Raw genomic sequence first — 22,238 nt, 5'->3', positions numbered from 1 at the left:
AGGGGAGGAGAGGGGGGCGTGGCTTGGCTCCACGCGGGCCCTCAGTGTTCGCACTTGTCAAATGGGCACCGGTCACCGTAAGGGGGCGGGTGTCTCACAGGAGGGGGGCTGGGGTGCTGGGGCCGGAAGGGACGTCGGGTGGGCGGGGTCGGGTGCAGGTACTGCAGCATGGGGCGAAAGCGCCGCGGAGCCCCGGCGCGGGACGCCGCGAGCAAGAGGCCCAAGCCCCCGCGCAGCCCGGACGGTGAGTGCGGCGGCAGCCCCACACCAGGGCGGGTTGGAGGCCTCGGGATTGCGGACCGTGAAAGTTGGGCTCGGTGCCCGGGCCGTGAGACATACTAACTCGGGTGTGGAAATGACTGACGGCAAAGCATCCGAGGCGCGACACGGCTGGATGTTGTTATATCACGCTGAGTACAGACATACCTTTCACTCTTAAAGACTACAGCACTAACGATACGATACCCTTTGACTATTTTTTTGCGTTTTTGAACGTTTTACATATGGTCTAGAAAATTCATGCACGTTCCAGTAGTTATACGTGTTTTTTGCTCTAGTAGTATAGTATAGTATAGCTGCCCCCCCACCCCTTATCATATTAGTAAAGCTTCAAGTTTCTTTTTTGACCGGCAATAAAAAAAAATGTGAGTTGCATTTAGGGAAGTTTAGGTTAGATATTAGGAAAAGGTCTCACAAGGAGGGTAAAAAAACACTGGCACAGGTTACCCAGAGCGGTTGTGAAGAGGGAACGTGGTGCCGTAACGTTTCCACGCAGACAGGTGAGGCCCGAGGAGATCCTGGATTCCAGGCACCGAATCCAGACCATTTCATAGTTTCTAGGGTCTGAAAGGACCTGAACAGATCATGAAGTCCGCCCCCCTGCCCTGGGCAGGAACGAGTGCTGGGATCGTGTTGCACAACAGATTGACTTAGAAGCTGTAGTACAGCGCTTTAGCCTTAACTTGCACATTTGACTGTGGAAAGAGCTGGAAAAAATTGGTAAATACGGAAAGACTGGTCTCTCCTAAAAGAAGAAGGGAAGGTTGTGGGGATGCTCATGGATCAAAAAACAAACAGATCAAGGAACTGAGTGCTAGCATCCAAGAAAGCACCGCAGACAACCGGTGGGATAAACTGACCCATCGGCTCTTCATGCAAGGATTTACATTATTACACCCCTCCGCTCATTTCATAGATTTCATAGACATTAGGGCTGGAAGGGACCTCGGGAGATCATCGAGTCCAGCCCCCTATTTGGAATAATGCTATTTGTATTATTGATTCAAATTACTGTTATTTGTATTATACTTTGGTTATATCTGTCTGTAAAATGACAGAAGCTGCGAATGAAGGAGGAACCTGCCTTGTTATAATGGAAGAAAAAGAAGTAGAAGGATAGTGATGTAGCTGTAGTTTCAGTCTCTGTTCTTGGAGATTTTTCATAGATTTCATAGACATTAGGGCTGGAAGGGACCTCAGAAGATCACTAGTCTAGACAAAGCCCTGACTAGGATGATCTAATTGGGGATGGTCCTGTTATGAGCAGGAGGATGGACTAGCTCAGTGTTTCTCAGCCTATATGGGTTGCCACCCAAAAGTGGGTAGCAAGAATATAAGAGAGGGTCATGAACAAACTTTAAAAATGGATCAACAAAATGGATTCTCCTTTAAAGGAATAAAAAGTGGGAAATGGTGTTTTTTCCCTTGCAGGCTGTTAGAGTTCCAGCGTGCAACGGGCTGCTTGGGGCATACCCCACACTTATGTCCCATGCCCCACACATATGCCCTACACATATCCCTTCTGCCCCACACACTGGGGAGCTGGGGGCAGAAAGCAGTGGGTCAGGAGTGAGGGGCACCAGGTTGGGACTGGCCATCAATGTTTACAAATAGGTCTTTGTACAAAAAAAGGTTGAGAACCATTGGACTAGATAACCTCCTGAGGTCCCTTCCAGCCCTAATTTTCTGTGATCCTATGATATGATGTTCTACACCATCTGCACCCTTCTGTTCAAAATCCTAGATTTGTCCAGGAATACCAGGGAGGATATTGAATGTCAGGGGGGTGTAGATCACTCTAGAGCCATCTAGGTGAATGCTTTCTCCTTCTATGGTAGTGTAAGAGTGATGTAGCTATGATGGTCCAGAAATTATGCAAGAGGGAAGGATTTTATAGGGTGAGATCTTTGATTGGACAAACTTTGGAGTTGGGATTACAATAGGCAAGCTTTCACATGTAAGACCTGAGAAATAGGTCTTGCATGTGAAAACTTGTCTAACTTTATCTCAACAAAATCAGGTCATAGTCTGAAAGTTAGGTAAGCCTGCTATGTTGCATGAAGCCAGATTGATTTCATACATGTACGATATATCCAATCCATCATAGTAGAACATAGATGCAGCAGGTTAAGAAAGCAGCTTGCTGTTGCTTCAGGAGACTCTTGAGAAAAGGGGTTCTTTAAATCAAACTTGCAAAAATTCCACTTACCTAGAGATTTTTTTTTATGCAGTGGGTGCTTCAATATGCACTACTGAAACAAGAGTATTTGCTTTTTTTTTTGCCATCACTGGTAAGGACCCAGGAATAAATCTTTTGTCTTCTGAGCTAAACTTTCATTATAATTTTCTTTCACATGTGCTTTTTGATTAAAAGCTACCCATTTGTTTTAAGGATATCCTTAAAGGCAGTTTGTTCACTCTCAGCCTGGGTTTTTTGCTCCATAGAAACTCGGCCCCATTGACGTCAGTAGGTGTTTTACGGTTGATTTCAAGAGAGCTGGGATTTTGCTCCATGACGCTTCTTTCCCTCTGTTCCAATGCAGATGACTTTGAAGAGGAAAAGCCTATTTTGAAAAGGAGTGTCTCAAAAGCTCCCAGTGGAAAGAAAAAGAAGAAAGAAGATGGTGACACTGGAGTTTACAGTCCAGCAAATAGAGCTACAAGGCAAAAAGGATCAAAGTCAAGAGGAAAGGGGGAAAATAACAAAGCTATAAAAAATGAAGGAAATTCTAAAGAGGAGGAAATGTGCAGGTAAGTTAAGTGACTGCATCAGTACAACAATTATATGTCCATTGCTAAATGTGTTTACTTAAGACCCAGTTCAACAAACTACATATAGGAGAAATTTACTTCTGCTAATGGTACCATTCTGTTCATCAAAGCTTCACATATGAGCCAAATTACTTGTGTGCATGTTCATGGGATCAAGCGTATGGAACTGAACGGGGGTGGAAAACGTTTGAGGCTTTTCCAAGCTTAGTGTGTAATGTAGTGTATTTTAATTTCAGAAGGAAGTTGTCAAGGACTTAAGACCCCCCAAATTATATTATTTTTAAATTGGAGGCATTTTGTAATGCAACATAAACAGACTTAAAAATGCCAGTGAAATATTTTGTGTTTATCATCCATGTATTGCTTGCAAAGATTGTGTCCATGCTGGTATTTGTGGTTTAGGTTTTAAGTATATTCTAAGCTTTTCCAGCTGTTGTTATTGATAAAGTTGTCATATTACATGTGTTCCTCTAATTAGTACAGACATTGTCCTCCCTCCACACTTGAAACAAACAAGATGATATAACCCACAACTTTGACGTTTCGTTTTGTGTAACCTTTAGTGGTTTACCTAGCCCCTCTGGGAACAGGAGGAGTTTGAAGAGAGAATCCACTGTTAAAAAAGAGATGGATGAAAACAGTGATGACAGCAATGAGGATGAAAGTGAGGATGAATGGGAGGATGTGGAAGGTAAGAATCTTTTAATGTGGCCTTATCAACTATCAGATATTCTTTGGGATAGTTTAACTGATTCTGACTGCTTTCAATGGAACCTGTCCATCTTTATGCAGGGTCCAGTAAATGGTCACAGTGCATGGCATGTGTTAAAATGCTGATACTGTAAGTTAGGGGTGTCTGAAGTGGGCCGTATTCAGTTCAGGTTCGGATTCGGCCCAATTTGGGGGACAGTGATTCGATTGACTGATTCGGATCTCTATCCTGAGTCAGTTATTCAGCCGAATCCGAATCTGAAGATTTGATGCTGATTCAGAGAATCAGTAATTTGACCATAGACCCAGCTTTATAGGTTTTTTTCTACACAACTTGAGGTACCAGGTGTGGCTCGTGAACGTTGCAATGCTGGGGCGCGTGGAGCATCCCACAGGAACACAGGGGACTGCAGGGGGACCCCCAGGAGGCACCAGTCACTGAGCCAGGGCTGGGTCTGCTTCTGGGTCTGCTGCTGAGTGTGCAGGAGACCCCCTGCATACTCCTATGGAATGCTTCATCTACCCCAGCATCTCAGTGTTCACAAGCCGCCTGATACCTTGAGGTTTGTAGAAGAAACGTATAAAGCTGTGTCTATGGCCGAATTGTTGAATCTCTCTGAATCAATCTGAAGGTTTCCCATTCGATTCGGAGTGATTAACGGGTCTCCTGATTCAATTCGGAGATTTGGCCACCGAATTGGACCAAATCTCCATATTGAATCAGTGACTGAAGCTTTGCACAGCCCTACTGTATATATGGCATTCTTTGAATTGTATGTAAATATGTAGTGTCAGTTGTTCTATCTGTAAAGAAATGTTGAATGAATCTAATGAGAAGACAAAGACATGTATTCTAGCAAGAAAGAGTAGATCAGTTAAATCATTTGGCCAGATACCAGTCAATTGGCCATGAAAACAGACCATGAGAACTAGAATCTTTTCACTTCTGCCATTTTAAATCTATACCTATTAATGCAATCTCCCTATTTAAATGCTTGTGAGTCTGTGCTGTCCTTTTGAACTGATAATGGAGAAAAAGGAGCTAAATGCAAGGATAAAGCAGGCAAAGAGGATCACCAAACATGCTGAAGTCAAGCACATCATGGCTGTGTAATATAACGATGATTATTTTCTTTTAATGTACAAAATATGGCAGAGTCCCAGACCATTATCCTAAACACCGCTGCAGTGCTGTAGAAAAGCTGCCGCTTCACAACTCTGTAAGTGCTGATTGTAAATGTAGTACTTCTGTAAGACGCTGTGGAGATGGTTCTTGGGCTGTTGTTCTACCGTGGCAAGTGCCCATTGTAAGCTTCTGCTATGCTGCTCTTCTGGTGTCCCTTCAGTCAGCTCTGAAATGACCCATCATTCCTTGGCCTGTCTTCTGAAGAGGGTTATTATAGACTGACCTGTCAAACTAGAACAAATGAGTTTCTTGATGATAGCATGCTTGTCACTCTGCAAATGTAATAAACATGGAATAACTGCTTATTTAACATCATCAAATGGTAATAATTTGGTAAATATTAGGCACATTCCCTAGCTGGGCTGAATTTGAACAGATGAGTAGAAAGTGAGAGGCTTCTTCTCCCACTTTCAGTCCACTGAGCCATCTATTCTAGATGGATTATTTTTAGTTTTATGTTTCCAGAACTCCAGGAGGCAATTCCGGATAAGTCAGGAGAAGCTGTTGGTCTTCCTGCACTGTTGCTGTCCGGCAAACCAGTTGAAATAGAGATTGAAACTCCACAACAAGCAAAGAAAAGAGAGCGAAGGTAGGATCATTTATATAGGGGAGACAGCATGGACCAATGTCTAGAGCAGGGGTAGGCAACGTGTTTTGGCCGGAGTGCCAAAAAGCCACAATGTCTACCTAGGAAGGTACTGGAGTGCCGGCATGCCAGAGAAACAAAATGGGGGGTGGGGAGCACATGGCAGGATGCACCGCATATTAGTATATTTAATAATCACAAATGTTTTCTTTGTTGTTGTGTATTCCTTTTTTGTTGAGCATGTTAGAATGAGAAAGAAAAAAGACAAGAGAAAGAGGAGAGAGAAAGAAAAAGGAGAGCAGAGAGAGAACCAGACACACACACACGCACACAGAGAACTACGTGCACAAACGCAGACGACCAGAACACACCCAGGACAGACACATGCGCACACACACCAGAACCAGACGTGTGTGCACAGAGACACATAGGACCAGACAGAGGCAGACAAACACAAAGAACCAGATGCGTGGGCACACGGGGCCGGGCTCCTGGGTGACTGGACGAAGTTTACTCTGAGGCATGCATGCAGCCGCTGGTATGGAGCTAATGCCAGAGCCCGGAGAAGATGTTCGCAGCCTCCCGGCTCTAGGCATCTGCTGCCAACCACGGCAGGGCTTGTAGCCACCCAGCTGCCTGCTGGGAGTAGCTCAGGCTTCGTGGCTAGCAGGAGCTGCCTAGAGCCCAGGCCAGCGGTAGCGTGCTGGGTGAAATGGCTTCATGTGCTGTGCTCAGCATATGTGCTGGGGGTTGCTGACCCCTGGTCTAGAGCATGTGGGAGAGGAATTTGGAAGCCTGTCTTGTTCTGCATCTGTTACTGACTGGCTGTGTGATTTTGGGCAAATCCCAGAAAGCCCAAAGGGCAGATCCTCAGTTGATCCTCTTATAGCCATCTTGAAGTAATTCAGTGCCTCTGGACTATGGCTGTTTATACCAGCTGAGGATGCGTTTCCTAATCTGTAGATGTGCTGAGCACCAAAACCTTGAATGCCAGTTGGTGAAACTGAGGGTGCATGGCTGTTTTGAAAATCCAACCTATAACTTCGTTGAGCCTTAGGGCCCCCATCTACAACGTAAGAATGTATGTACTAGGGATGTAAATATCGTTTTAAAAATACCAGTTTAACCTCCTATAATTATATTGGTTAGATGGTCCCATGGCAGAGGGGCGGGGCAGGGCAGGGAACCAGAGCCAAGGGTGATGCATGTGATTGTGATGAGTCCCACTGCCATCCAGGACTGAAGCTGGTGGCTGCACCAGGCTCTGTGCAATGAGTGTATGGGCATGGGTGAGCAGTGGTGCCAGCAGCAGCAGTGCGGGGTGGAAGATCTGGCCCAATGTTGTCTCAGTGCTGTCTGCTGTTGGGGGAGCATCTCAGCAGGAGCTACCTGGGAGGCGGCCCAGATTTAAGTTGTAGCATCATGTGGCTGCTGCAGCAGAGAGGTAACTAGTGGTTACCTGCGGGGGGTTGAGCTGGGCAAAATTGTGCAGCAGAGCCAGCAGGGCTTAAATAGGACAGAGTGCAGTGGCAGGGCTGCTTTGTGCTACAGGAGCAGGCTGCATGGAACCAGGCCTCCCCTCCCTGCATAGCACCCACAGGGGCTCCGCCTGCTGGGACAGCTGTGCTGTGCCCAGATGGTGTCTCCTGCCTCGGGACGTGTGGTGGACAGATGTGCCAGACAGGACTGTGCTCGGGGCATCCACTTCTGGGCTGAGTGCCCTCTGCTAGGAGCTGCTGCACTGGGCATGCACTCCTCAGCTGAGCGGGAGGAGCATGGTGCTGGCCTGGGTAGTGGCTGCATCTGGACAGGGAAGGGAGCAGCGTGGGCAGCACCGAGTTAGGAGGGAAATGGTAAATGTTAAGCGGTATAAATATAATTACTGTTCAGCTGTTTAACCTTTTACATCCCTAGTATGTTCTTTGTAAAGAGTTTTAAAATCAGTAGATGATCAGTGCTGTGTGACTTCAAATACGTAATAACAACAGTTCTGTGCATGCATGCATCTCCTTCCTTTCTCACTTCCTCTGAAATCATGTCAGAGGCTTGGTTAGCTGACCCCACCGTTTACACATGGTGTTAACAGCTGAAAGATGATTAATGAAATGGAGTCTTAACAATATTACCTACCCCTGTACTGCACACTGTATAGCTAGGAAGTCTTTAAGTGAATGTTATTAAAAGCATTTTAAAATGGGAACAGTTTTTTCCTCTTTCCTGGCTTTGATAAAAAAGGCATTTTTTTCTTTTCTGGACTGAGCCTTCCAGTAGGGAAGGATTTTCATACTGCAGGAAATCCAGGGTTCTTATCTTGGCTCTGACAAGGATGCTTTTTTTGGCCTTCAGCAAATAACATGACCACTGTGGCTTGACTCTTCTCTTCTGTAAAATGGTTATTATAAAGATTATTTAGCTTACAAGGGTGTTGTGAGGGTGGTTAGTCATTTAACAAAATGTGCTTCTATAAGTACCAAGCATTGTTCATGATTTGGATATTGCATCCTCTTACACCGAATGCTGCTTAAGTCAGGGCAGTAAAGCCAGATTGAATTCCGCCCAGCTCAAATCCCTGAAAAAACAGTAACACTTCTACTTTTGTAACATGCCATTATCTCAGCCTTAATGGTGAGTCATACAAAGGGTTGAGCACCTTTTGCATTAACAGGTGCTCAAGGATTGAGGCAGGGTGGGATAGTGTTGTACTTAGGTGCCCATGTCCATTCAGGTGCCTGGTCGGTGGAACAGGATCTGGTGCTTATGTTTCAGTGGTGGGGTGCAAAGAGCACATAGGTAATTCACTATAATCCCACCATGTTAGTATTTACATAGCACTGATGGAACCCTGCCTGGCATGCATGTAGGGCTTAGTATAAAAAGTGAAACCAATTTTTTGGGTCAAGAATCTAGGAAGGCAGGTGCACAGAAAATTACAGAAATCTTTTATTTGGTACCATCTTACAGAGAGAAGAGGAAAACAGAATTTGAGACCTATCTGCGGAGAATGATGAAACGTTTCAACAAGGAGGTTCATGAGGATACGCACAAGGTGAGAGCAGAGAGGGCATGTCAGTCACGGAAGCTTTCAAAAGGTTGTGGGTTGGGAGTGAAGAGGTGGAACAGAGCTTGGAGCTGCTTCTGGGCTCAAAACATAGACACAGGAACAACTTGCTGTGGCATAAAAGGGGCAGGACTTTACCACATGTCAGCCGCTCCGCTTGTGTGCCTGCTTTTACCCTCCTGCAAGCTGAAGCTAAACTTAGAGTAAACTTGCCTTCAGTGAAGGAGGGGTATGTTGTTATGGTTTAGATTCCTCTTACCATAGGGTAAGAATGTACACACACACACCAGCAGTTATTAGGGAGCTGCTGACACACTGTAAAGCCTGTCTTGCATTACCAGGCAGTAAATTGTGTGTCTATTCTCTAGGCAATTTGTGGGCAATTAACAGTGCTTAAATCAAGACCTGTTCATGTTTCCAGAAGGTAGATGGACACGGCCATCAAAAAGGGAACGTGATTTGATTTTTCATGTCACAGTCTTTTCAGGTGTATCTTAAAATCTCCTCCAAGTGTTTTAGCTGTCTTCAATGGGCTGAGCCAGTAATTGCAGCACAGAGTGAGAATCGAAACAAAGATCTTGGACTTGACTGTTTGAGAGAAAATCAGTGCTGGTAGAAGTGGCTGCAGGATCAGTAATTGTCTTTGCCTTTTCCCTCTTCTTCTAACAGTTGGTTCAGACTCATGTTGGTACATTAACCTCAGTGAGGTTGCATTTGAATTAATTTGGTTCATTGTGTCAGGACTTTGTATTTGCCCTGTCTAGCTATTGAAAGTGAAATTCATTTTACCAAAAATGTTGGATACTCCAACAAGGAAAGGCTCTTCTTGGTTTCAGCCTGAAATCTTTCTTTCTCCCTCTTCCAGGTTCATCTTCTGTGCTTGATAGCCAATGGTTTCTATAGAACCAGAATCTGCAACCAGCCTGATCTTCAAGCTATTGGCCTTTCCATCATTCCTAACCACTTTACCAAAGTACCTGCCGGACGGGTGGATGTTCTCTATCTCTCCAACTTGGTAAAATGGTAAGAACTTTCTTCCTAATTCACTCTCCCAAGCTAGCCGCTGAGCCTTCGGTGTGGCAGGAGGAGATCGTTGTTGTTGAACACAGTCATCCAAGCTCAAGTGGTGTACATGTTTTTAAAATACTGGGATGGGGAAGTATCCTTTCTTTTATTTAAGAAGATGCTCAGGAAGACAGACAATAAACGAATGTTTCATCTTCCAAGGTTTGTTGGAACCTTCACTATCAACACTGAGCTCTCTGTTGAAGATGGGGAGAACATGCAGTGCATCTTAGAAAGGCGCTTTGCCATCTATGCTGCACGAGATAATGAAGAGCTGATTCATGTAAGTGCCTTGAAGTCCAGAAGCTCGTGAGGTTGTTCACTGGGTTTGGATGCCACACTGCTGCTGTAGACCTTGCAGGCCAAAGTGTGTCCATCTTTTGTTCTTAGCTTTCTCCCTTATTTTTGAAATTGCTTAGAATGTAGCCTATGTGCTGTGAATGACTTCATAATCAGAACAGGTATATACTGTCCTTCCGTGATAGTCTCATTTTAGATTATCCTTACCTGAACCTCTGGATGGTTTAGATCCTCTGTTCTAGGTAGTATCTAGTCAGATTCTTGGTGTAATGTGGCTTGTTGGGTTAAACACAGCGTATGCATTTGCTCAACAATCTAGTCTAAAGTGTACTCTGGCTGCTTTGCACCTCTCTTGACTGCAGTTCTTTGCACAGTTAACTTAGCCAGCTCCCTGTAGGTTTCCTTTGTATAAGGAAATTCCTATGACCATTTAGAGCCAGTGTAGCCTCTTCTAGATCTCGCGTTAAAGGGTGTTGCTGAAGGGGTAAGTGTATAGTCAAGGAATATTTAGGCAAACCTTGTTTGTTAGAATGACCTCTTAAGGACAAAGGCAGCCAGATTTGATTTATAGCAACTTGAAGGCATTAAATGGCATCTTTCTTTTTTGGGGGTTGGCTTTTAGACGATGAATTTATTCCATGGTGTTGGAATTAGGAGCAAAGACAAAGTAGAGTCACGTCAGTTAACTCCACATAGAAACAGCCAGTTTAAAAAAAAGAAGAATAAGCATTCAGAAACAAAGAATTGGCAAAAATCTTTGCAGCTTTCAGTAGGTTAACAGACCCTTAACAGGCAGTCAATCTGCACCTCCACTTCAGCGTTGGAGAACTAGGAGGCTGCAGCTTGGTATGCTCAGCTTTAAGATATTTTTGCTGTGGTTGGAGATGTAGAAATGCTGCTGCTAGGATTTGAGGAATGACTTTGGTATGCATGGCAGGAGAGGAGCAGAGACAAAGTAAACTATGCCTATAAATGATTCATAGATGTTGGGGTCGGAAGGGGCCTCAATAGATCAGAGTCCAACCCTCTGCCTGGGCAGGAAAGAATGCTGGGGTCAGGTGACCCCAGCCAGATACCTATCTAGCCTTCTCTTAAAGACCCCCAAGGTAGGGGAGAGCACCACCTTCCTTGGAAGCTCATTCCAAATTTTGGCCATCCTTACTGGTAAGAAGTTTTTCCTGATATCTAGCCTAAATCTGCTCTCTGTCAGTTTGTGATCATTGTTCCTTGTTACCCGAAGAAACACCCTGGTGAACAGAGCATTTCCCATTCCTTGCTGTGTCCCTCTAATGAATTTGTAGGTGGCCACAAGATCACCTCTCAGCCTTCTCTTATGGAGGCTGAAGAGGTCTAGGTCCCTTAGTCTCTTCTCATAGGGCTGGCCCTCCTCTGGACCTTCCCAAGTCTATCAATATCCTTCTTGAAGTACAGCGCCCAAAACTGGACGCAGTACTCTATCTGCAGTCTGACCAATGCTGCATAGAGGGAAAATATCACCTTGGATCTATGTGTCATGCATCTGCTGATGCATGATAAAGTGTGGTTAGCTTTGCTGATGATTTCGTCACACTGATGACTTATGTTCATCTTGGAGTCCACTATGACTCTGAGATCCCTTTCTGCTTCTGTGCTGCTGAGGGAGTCATTTCCTAGCCAGTAGGTGTGCTGGATATTTTTATGCCCTAGGTGCAGCACTCTGCATTTGTCCTTGTTGAACTGCATCCTATTGTGTTCTGCCCACTTTTCCAACCTGTCCAGGTCTGCCTGCAATTGTTCCTTACCCTCCGGAGTGTGCACTTCACCCCACAATTTAGTATCATATGCGAACTTGGACAGAGTACACTTCACGCCCACATCCAAGCGCTTTTAGATGATGAATTCATTCCATGGTGCTGGACTTAAGAGCAAGGACAAAGTAGAGTCATGTCAGTTAACTCCACATATGTTTGAACGCTGATAGTTAGAATTTATTCCTGACAACTTTTGCCAGCTTTCATGTAACAAGGAGTTGGAAGGTGATGCAAAAGCACAAGCTCATATGAATCATCACATGTAACTGAGTCAGCCACTTCAAGGTGCATCCTTGTCTTTGTTTCCATATACCACAGAAATGAATGACCAAGAAGAAGAATTGTCCAGTAGTTGACGCACTGGTCCTTGAGTGCGTGCCCTTGCTTCACCACAGACTTTCTGTATCACCTTGGCCCAGTCATTTAATCTCTCTGTGGCTCAGTTCCTTATCTTTGCACTAGTAACAGTTCTTTTCACAGAGGTGTTTTGAGGATAAATATAGTAGGTATCATGGGACCCTCAGATTCTGTGGTAATGAGAGCCATATAAGCACAACTCTTAGCACACTCAGCCATAGACGCCAACTTTTCCCCTGAGAGGACCTAAGAAGATGGACATGTAGAAAGTTTTACCATTTTAGGTGACAGCCCTCTTCCCGAGGGTGGCCAGGGTCCTCAGGCTCCCACTTATTTGGCACCTCTGCACCCAGCACAAGGTAAAAGATGTGGGTAAAATTAATTTGTGACTGAACTTGGATCCCAAGGTGGTTTTCAGATGGCTGTTCACATGTGAAAAAAATTGAAGCCCTTTCTTTTTTCTTAAACAGATATTTTTAATTATTCTCCGAGCTTTACAGCTGCTCTGCCGACTTGTGCTATCTCTCCAGCCCATTCCTCTGAAGGAGGTGGCAGGAAAGGTAGGATTCACTGGTATGCAACATAAAGGGATTTATTATGTGGGGGTCTTTGATCTGGCCTTTGAAATAATAAGGAAGATTTGCATGATGGAAACGGGGAGCAAACATGTAGGCTAAGGACCAAAAAATACTCCAGAAAAAGCTAATTAGAGCACAGTTGCAGTCATAAGAACATAAGTGCCATTTACTGGGTCAGACCATAGGTCCATCTTGCCCTGTCTCCTGTGTCACATGGTGGCAAAGAGTGGATGCTGAAAGGGAGAATGAACTGGGTATGACCAGGGTTTTTTCCACTGTTCGTCTCACTTGCAGCCTACAGCATTTGAAGTCTAGGAAGCTCTGAGTTATTTAACTTCAGATACCATTTTAAATGAATTCAGCTAAAAAATAATGTTTCCAGTTTAAGATGGTTTTTATTTCAGTTCAATTGCATCTTGTTGCTAATTAATTTATGCTAAATAGAAAGAAGCCTTCTTATAACTGGAATAGGGCCTTTGCACTGATGTAACTTAAAGCAGTTTAAAATCAAGCCTGAAATTAAATCAGTGTGATTTACACAATCCCCTGGGCTGTAGAATGTCCTTCACCACTCCTCTTTGGTGGCCAAGGCCTGGTATATGTTACAGAGTTTTATCAACAAAGATTGTTGTTTGTTGCCAGAAGTTTTGCATGCCTCTACACATATATAAGCCAATAAAACCCAGCATTTCTGTCTTATTTTTAAATGTTCTTAAGAGGTATTTCAACTTTGAATTAAGAAGTTGTTGAACTGAATAAAATAAAATAGAGAAAATACTCTTTCAGCACCTGGAGAAGAGGATACAGCTATCAGAAGATGGCTTATCACTTCAGTAAACTGGTTACAGTTGCTTAGTCAGTGACTTGCCGCAGAGCTCTCTAATTTTTTTTTTTAATGTACTGCCTGACTTCTTAATTTATTTTAAATGATATACTAAATTACAAGTTACTAGATATTAATATAGGTTGTCTTAGTTTCCTATCTAATTTTAAATGGGATTATTTAAAAAAAAGATAAGAGTGTATTTAAGTCAGAAAGTCTAATTTAAATTCTTAAATTGTATATAAGTAATTGATTTATATCCAACCTATTTTCCATCTCTCACTTGAAATGGAGCCTAAGTAACAAGCTGCGCTCCTTTAAAGGCAGACAATCTCTGCATTCACACAGTCTTCCTTTCACTTGGTAAGGGACACTGAGCACAGTCTCTTTGAAGCCTATTAAATGTTTTTTTTCAGCCATTTGTCTGAAGACTTAGTGTTCCCTGGGACATCCAGATCAACAGGAGTACTAAACTGACAACATTTTGTTCTGCCTCCACATAGCCCAGTTAGCTGAAGTTGGAGTGTGACTAAACACATTTATTTCTTGTACAAAAATGAAAGTTGCCTCCTTTGTTTTCAGGGAAAGAGCTCCTCCAAGAGGCCTTCTGTAAGTGGCGTGACAAAAGAGCAGGAGGGCTCTGTTAGAAATCCTAAAAAAAGCTCTGGCCCAAGAGCCAAGAAAAAGGAAGCACTCTTAGACAATGCAAGAGCAGATAAGAAACCCAAGAAATCGGATATCCCTGGTACTAAAAGGGTGAGTAAGTCAAAAATGGCTAAGCATGTCCAGGAACAGAAGGAATCAAGTGCTGAGGAAGGCAGCCCAGGAGAAAAAGAAGTGCTAAGGACTAAAAATAATCGCCGAAGAAGTGTAGCCTCAAAAGTGTCTTACAAAGAGGAGAGTGGAAGTGGTGGGGACAGTGATTCAGAGTTTGAGGCTTCAGAGGAAGAGAGTAGTGTCTCCGATGAGGATTTTGAAATTGTCCCTAGAAAACAGAGGAGGTCATCAGGGCCCAAGAAACCAGGGGTCACAGTCAAAAGCAACAGAAAAGTTTGGCCTTTAGAATCAAAGCTACCCAAGAATTCAGGTGAAGCTGAGCATGCATTGGCAAAAAAGGCTGCCCTGGGCTCTTTTAATTCACCCAAGAAAAGTAAAATAATTTCTACTGATGAGGATGATATGGAGCAGGAGATGGTGAAAGTGACAAGCGCAGACCAATGGCTTGAAGTTTTTGTGGAGCGGGAAGACAAGTGGGTCTGTGTGGACTGTGTTCGTGGCACTGTCAATCAGCCCCAGCTCTGCTTCAGATATGCCACAAAGCCAGTGTCCTACATTGTGGGGATTGACAATGATGGGTGCGTAAAGGACATCACACAAAGGTATGACCCTGCATGGATGACCTTGACAAGGAAATATCGCGTGGACCCTGAGTGGTGGGAAGAAACTTTGGAGCCATATAAGAGTCCCTTTGTGGAAAGAGACAAGAAGGAAGAAATGGAGGTAAATGTTATCAGCCCCTTGGGGTATTTCATACCAAGAGCCAAATCCAGGAGTCCAGACTTGGGCAAAAATCATTGATTGATCTTTCCTAAAGGTGTTGAGGTTTAAATGCCACAGTATTTGCTGTGCGGTGTTTTCAGTCTGGGCTCACTGAAAAGGAATATATAACATTACTCACAGGAAATAAATAAGTTGGGGGCTGTTCAGCAAGGACTGTGTAGTTTGTTGCACAGACAGGAATTCCTGTGTACTTTGTTGCACAGACAGGAATTTTCGTTGCTGAACCCTGAAGAACAAATTTGCCTGTGGGTTATTCCATTAATCTTGAAGGCATTAGTTACGTCAGGAATGCTTTGCTCCCTTGACTTGCCCATGTGTGCTGGAGCTTGTGATTTTTTTCTTTGACCCAGTTTGTAGAAAGCCAGTCTGTTGTCTTCTTTAAAATGCTAGCGTGAAAGAGGGTTATTTTCATGATTCATGCAGTTTCAAGTTAAGCTTCAAGATCAGCCCCTGCCGACAGCCATTGGAGAGTACAAAAATCACCCTCTTTATGCGCTAAAGAGGCATCTTCTGAAATACGAGGCCATCTATCCCGAGACAGCTGCTATTTTAGGCTACTGCAGAGGAGAAGCTGTGTATTCCAGGTGAGATGTACGTGTTGGTCACCTGTGCATAATTATTATATGAAGCTAAGGGGACTGGACAGGCAGGATGGGCCTGTGTATCTTTGCGGTCCACAGAGTTGTAGACAGTTGCTTCCTTCTGACCTCTTTAGGGACTGTGTGCATACACTGCATTCAAGAGACACCTGGCTAAAGCAAGCGCGAGTAGTGCGGATTGGAGAAGTGCCCTACAAGGTAAGCGAAGCTGGCATGTCATGTATGCCTTCTGACATTGAACAGTCCTTTGCATTTACAGTTTCTTTCCATTAGTTGCACAAACACAATGTGCAGGGTGGGTTCAGCAGTGAGGGTGGTCATAGATTTTTTTCCCTTTAAGCAGCAGGGGTTGCCATGCTGTAACTTCTGGTTTAGTTGAGGATCCATCAGCTGGGTATCAACTCTTCTCAAAGCATCATCGTTTGCTCTTTACTGCCAAAGGGTTCCAATCCCCTTTGGGGATTCCTGGCTTATTCAGAGCCTTCTGGGACCTGGGATGGAGTGATTTGGCTCCAGTTAGCCACACTGTGCCTCAGCACATGAAACGTCAGCAAGAACTAATGGATGTCATAATAACAAACTATGAAACCGGCATCCCTTTCCTCCCATACCCATCTCCTTTGGTCTCCGAGAAAAATTGATTTGTTCCTAAGACGTTATAAACGTGTAGCCACTGTCTTTGCACAGATGGTGAAAGGATATTCCAACCATGCGAGGAGGGCACGATTGGCAGAGCCCGCCAACCGAGATAAAGACGACTTGGCTCTGTTTGGCTTATGGCAGACAGAGGAGTACCAGCCTCCCGTGGCCGTGGATGGAAAGGTAGCCAGGAGGGGAGAAGATTGTATGTACACACAGTGTGGAAATTTGGAGTGAAGATGTAGGATTTATAATTTCCAAAATAGCTTTGTGTTAAGAAGTAGATTTGTTTTGAGCACCTGGTCCCAGTTTTCTCAAAATTCAGGGGTGCCCAGGTCTGGGGTTTATAGATTGTGTTAATTATCATTTCAACTTTCAGTCCTCCTTCACATGGGCCTCCATTTTGTGATGAGCAAATAATTGTGAATGGAATCCTGTGATTGTGAATAAAACAGGTCTGCAGTTAAGGCTTTTCACAACTATCAGCTGCTTGGCTTTCTACACCCATTGTCTTAGTAACAAAGCCCAGATGATGAATAATACATGTAGGGATGTTATGTGAACATGACAAAAATGCAGGTGCAAAATATAGGTCAGCCTCTGAAAATGCATCTTTTTTTAACCTAATTTGACTTTTAAAAGAATGTCACTGTGGGTTGCGGTGAATTCAAAAAGGAACAGCTAAGCAAATACATATTGCATATCTCTCCAAATATGCAAGCAAATAGCACAGGAATCTGTCCATCCCTGAAGAGCATGAGTATTAACTTTTCTTTTTAATTTTGCCTGGAACAGGTGCCCCGGAATGAATATGGGAACGTTTACCTCTTCCTGCCCTGCATGTTACCAGTAGGCTGTGTGCAGCTAAAGCTTCCTAACTTGAATAGAGTGGCACGGAAACTGGGCGTTGACTGTGTTCAAGCCGTCACTGGATTTGATTTTCATGGCGGCTATTCACATCCGGTGTACGTTAAGGGGCTGCGTTTGGGCTGTGAGGATATTTGCATGTTGTACGAGTTGTGTACTTTAGGCTAAATGAATAGGTCCTGCTATGTTAATGTTAAGGCAGAACACCTCAGGGCAAACTCTGTCACATGACATTACAAGAACACAGGGCAATGGTCTCAAGTTGCAGCAAGGGAAGTTTAGGTTGGATATTAGGAAAAACTTTCTCACGAGGTGAGTAGTAAAGCACTGGAACAGCTTACCCAGAGAGGTGGAATCTCCATCCTTGGAGGTTTTTAAGACCAGGCTGGACAAAACCTTGGCTGGGATGATCTCGTTGGGGCTGGTCCTGCTTGGAGCAGGTAGTTGGACTAGATGACCTCCTCGAGTCCCTTCCAACTCTATTTTTTCTGTGGTTACAGAATTCAGCTCAAATGGTTGCCCTTTGGCATCCGTTTCTGCTCTGGAAGGGTAGGGAAACCACCCTTGTAGGCCCTGTATGTCAGCTGGTTTTCTGAATACCCCCTAACCTTTGATCTATGATCCACTGATTTATGTTTACTGGATTTCTTTCTTCCTGGAGCAGCTGAAGTGTCCTTTTCGTACGTAAAATGATGTATGATTGTGTTCTTGTTTCCAGCACTGATGGCTACATAGTCTGTGAGGAATACAGAGAGGTTCTTGTTGCAGCCTGGGAGAATGAACAAGCAGAGATGGAAAGGAAGGAGAAGGAGGTGAGAATTGTTTTAGTAGATTCTTTATGTTTGTGGTAAGAGGTTGACTTCACTTGAAGGGCAAGGGCATGCCAAATATTGGTATTGCAGTTCTGCATTTTGATAACACCACTCAGGCAGAAAGATCCCCACTTAAGTTTCAATCTGATAGCCAGCCTGCAGGGTAGGGGTTGATCCACTGCAACACTGCCGACACCTCTGGAGCAGAACACAGAAGTGATGTAACATGGTACAGCAATACTGCAGAATTGTTTAGAACAAAAAATGAAGAATCCATGTCCTGGGTTACTTTGAGGAGTTGCTTTACTATCCTTTAAACTGGGATACGCTAGGAGCCAGTGACATTTAGTTTTTGTATAGGAATTATTGCATTTCTCCTGTCATGTCACTACTTTTTAAAGGGTATCAAGCATAGTAGATCCTCAGTAATAATGCAGTGCATTTAAATTAAGATAAACAATTCTTGATTTAGATTAAATATTAAAAAGCTCTCTTGTGGTCCTGATTCCTGCCTCAGAATGTTTCTTAATTAAAATAACAATTCCATATAGAAACGAGAGAAGAGAGCACTGGGGAACTGGAAACTGATGGTGAAAGGACTTCTCATAAGGGAGAGATTGAAGCAACGCTACTGCAACAAGGTATTGTGTATTTCTTTTATTAGTGATGTACTTTCCCAGAGAGGATTTTTCTTCTGGAGGCAAATATTAGTAGAAGTAGGAGCTTAGTTATTGCACTGGATTGTTAACATTTTCTTTCAGTTCCTACACTCTCATTTTAGCTGCTGTTGATGTCACTCCTGTGATGGCCCAAATGGGTAACCTGAGCATGTGTTCATCTTTTACACAGCGCAATTGAGCACTTCCCCAGTTCATCTGAAAATACATCCAAAGAGTGTTGTTTTGCTAGTCAGCTGTTCCATGTGCTAACTGCTGCCTGTGAAGAAGCTACAGGACTACTTTAACTTCATTTGTTAACACTGTTATGTTTCTCTCTTCAGTACATCCTGCTCCGATCTTTTTTGAGATTGCTGCAGGTGGTGTTTCATTGCATGCTTAACCACTTAAGATTCACTTAACCTTAGCTGCATTTGAACTTAGAATCCTATAATTTCAAAAGTCATACATGTTCAATGAGTAGGTCATAGACTTCCAAAATCTCTTTGCTCAAAGATTTCTTGCCTTCTCTTCTCACTAACTTTTGAATAGTAACTGGTACTAGGGTTAGAGCAAGACTTCACTCAGCCACATCACCTGATGAAGTTTCATCCCTGTTAAACAGATGATGAGCCCTTCTGAACTATGCATTGTGATTTTATATATTGTTTTGCATATTCCCTTTGTGGACTTTTTACACAGGCCAAACAGTGTGGAGTGGCAGAGTGGCCTTTGTCTGTTTGCATTATGAAGTAAAATGATTTTGTCCCTTTATCTTTTTTTCTACCACACAAGGTAGAAAGTCTAAATATTTAGGCCAGTTTATTTTTTACACTTTATTGACTGATGAACGTTTTCCCTTGAGTTGAACTAATACTGCACATTCTGGAAATGGAGTCATACTCTTGTTTAGGGAGTTACTTACCTCCTCTTCTGAGACCAGTGCCGCTACATACTGCGGTACCTTCCATGATCATGAGACTAGAGTATGGCAAGAGTGAGCAGGCTTCTTAGGAAGTGCTGATTAGAGTGAAGTTTAGAGCATTTCACAGCATTCATATATATCTTTTCCAGAGCGAGACCTCTGGGATGGAAAAAGGAGCTGGATTTTCTTCTGATGAAGAGGAAGGGCCAAGTTCAGAGACTCCAGCAGAGGATGTGGCTGCTTTTTGGCCTCTAAATCGACAAGTGGAGAAACAGGATGAAGAGAAGAAAGTCAGAAAGAGCAAGCGGGAAAAGAAAGGAGAAGCAGCACATTTGTTTCCCTTTGAGAAGTTATGAACAGAACAGACCTTTCTTTGCATTTGGTTTCCAGATTCAAGGAGGAGGTGCTTGTTTTCTTCCTTGTAAATAATTACCAAGTGTGGAAGTATGTTTGACACTTTCCACTAGCTTGGGTTGGAATGAGGAGTCTTAGTTGTATAAATACAGCAGTGAGGAGATACGGTTGCATGTAAAAAAATATATCACAAGAGCTTAATGGTCCAGTAAGTCTTCAGCTCTCTTGTGTTTGCATTTCTGCAGACACAAAAATAATACAAAGACCTTCTCTCCAATCTAGCATCAAGAGCTCTCTAAACAACAAACTGGATCCATTTTATCCCCATTTGTTTTGGAGTTGTGGGTCAGTGCATTATCCTTTTCATCCAGGGAGCTTTGAAGACCAGATCTGTAGATTATCTTCTGAGAAGAGTGACCTACTGCAGATGTTTTTTCCCTTTAGCTGTGTATTGTCACCACAGTTAAAATAGTTTATTGTTGCATCTTTTTTGGCCTGTCTCCTTCCCCTAGTTTTGTTTCTGTTTGTTAGAGAACATAAGCAACTGCTGTTAAGTGATACCAGATATGCTATTCTTACAGTTCTGGTGGCAACCCCCTAGTAGATTCTCAAATGAACAAACAGTACAATAGAATTTTTACTTCCATCATCACAAAAGTGCAAATGTCTTCTATAGGTCCCTAAGAACCTGGAGGAGTCTTAACTTTTACTTCCTAGTGAATTCTGTCCTTTTGAGAATTTGATTTTATTTTTCAAGTCATAAATCATCCCTTCCTTCAGATCTTTTGTGGGAAAAGAAAAAGTACCTCATGTTTGAGCCTTGTCTTCACTTTTGGATACTATCATGTTGTAATTCTTAAGTTTTGGAGGGAAGAGTTATGTCATTTTAACTCATTCAGAAGTACAGTAACTGTACCTCTGCTGCTTATTCACTCTTCGTTCAGGTCACAGTTTTGATAATGAAAGTAGATTAGAGTATGCTACTTAAGGATTTGCAAGATAGGCTAAGTGCTGTTGTCATGAATCAAATTAAGTGTAGGGTTTTAGCAATTTGGTGAATGTTCTCGTTATCTTTATCAAGTTTCACATTCTGGATCTTTCCCAGCACTGAAACTTGTGTTTCAAATAGTGTAAAGGAATTTAAATCCACAGAAACTGTTTTCATAGAGTTTTAAATGGAAATATTCAGTCTGGTTTTCACAATTGTTTTTGGAATACCTATATTGACCTGACTGTATCCCTTTAGAGTAACCTTATTTTTTTCTTATCTTCATTGTAATATATGGAAAAGGAAGATTAGAAATATAGGAAAAAAGTAATTATTTTTGTACTGGACTTTGGAATAAATAAAGTAGAATAAATAAATAAAGTACTGTTATTCCTCTTTTTTAGAGGGATGACTTTTAGTGACGTATCTGTGTTTTATAATTAATAATTCATGTTTCAAAACACTGTAAGACCTGGTATTGAACAGAAAGCCCCTACTTTAAAAAAAAAAAGTTCACCATTTTCACTTTGCTGATTTAGCTTTTTTGCATTTGTTTCCAGGGTAATACTATTATAAGAAACAAAGGTGTATTTTTTATTTCACAGCTCTGACATTGGGCTGTAGGTGAGGCTTCAAGGGAAACTTGCAGGAGTTATCAATACTGCTGTAATGACAGCAGCCTTGCTGTTAATTCTGTCCTTGTACGTATCTGAATTAAGAGCCTGAATCAGGCTCCTACGTAAGTTATCAAGTCTTCATTTACTTAACTGGGTGGTAGATCTAACCCTAAAATGATAGCACCCTGTCAAGAGAGGCATTCTGGTGCAGTCAGGTGCATGTTTGTAGAACAAGCTCCTATGCAGTTTTGGGGTCTGGCAGGGCACTGGAGGCCTCAATTCTATACAGACCAAATAACAGAAATATTACTGCTGCAGTGGTTACTATAGAAACTTCATTTGTGTGTAGGAAACTATGAATTCTGACTATTGCCTACACTGGGGAGATGTGGAAATTCTTTTGTATGAAAGAAGTTTCGCTTTCAAACCATTTATATATTCAAAACAAGCCACAGGCCAGCTACTTACATTTTATGGAATCACGACAACTTTGAGGCCTCTTTCAAAAAATATACTGTACTTACTGGAAGAAGAATAACAAAGGTTTAGTGTAGTGGGGCACAATCTTTTGGCCCTGTGGATCAGATGAGGGGCATGAGACTGATATCAGGAAAAGGGCCAACCGTACATGCCTGATATAACATGCAGGGCTACAGCTTAGAGGCTGGATCTGGTAAGTTGACCAGGGGGTGAATATTCTGTCTTAGTGCTTTCCA

The 22,238-nt window shown here is 43.0% G+C and overlaps 1 protein-coding gene across 2 annotated transcripts; it reads left to right on the top strand.

The window, feature by feature from the left end:
* The first annotated feature begins 139 nt into the window (after positions 1 to 139).
* On the top strand, positions 140 to 21,276 carry XPC (XPC complex subunit, DNA damage recognition and repair factor). Of its 2 annotated transcripts, XM_090022849.1 has the most exons (16): positions 140 to 244; positions 2,823 to 3,030; positions 3,615 to 3,742; positions 5,414 to 5,537; positions 8,496 to 8,580; positions 9,458 to 9,615; positions 9,820 to 9,940; positions 12,575 to 12,664; positions 14,088 to 15,005; positions 15,489 to 15,649; positions 15,781 to 15,862; positions 16,352 to 16,486; positions 17,099 to 17,268; positions 17,889 to 17,982; positions 18,534 to 18,623; positions 19,713 to 21,276. In XM_090022849.1, the coding sequence occupies exons 1-16, from the start codon at positions 169 to 171 to the stop codon at positions 19,917 to 19,919; spliced, it is 2,847 nt and encodes a 948-aa protein (XP_089878975.1). In that variant the 5' UTR covers positions 140 to 168; the 3' UTR covers positions 19,920 to 21,276. The 2 variants fall into 2 exon arrangements, with proteins under 2 accessions (XP_089878975.1, XP_089878976.1); XM_090022850.1 differs by lacking the exon at positions 12,575 to 12,664.
* Positions 21,277 to 22,238: the final 962 nt, after the last annotated feature.

Source organism: Crocodylus siamensis, chromosome 11 (assembly GCF_052110815.1).
Source record: "Crocodylus siamensis isolate JL-2025a chromosome 11, ASM5211081v1, whole genome shotgun sequence".
NCBI lineage: Eukaryota > Metazoa > Chordata > Crocodylia > Crocodylidae > Crocodylus > Crocodylus siamensis.
Note: the sequence above shows the minus strand (reverse complement) of the source record. Positions and strands in the feature narration are given on the sequence as shown.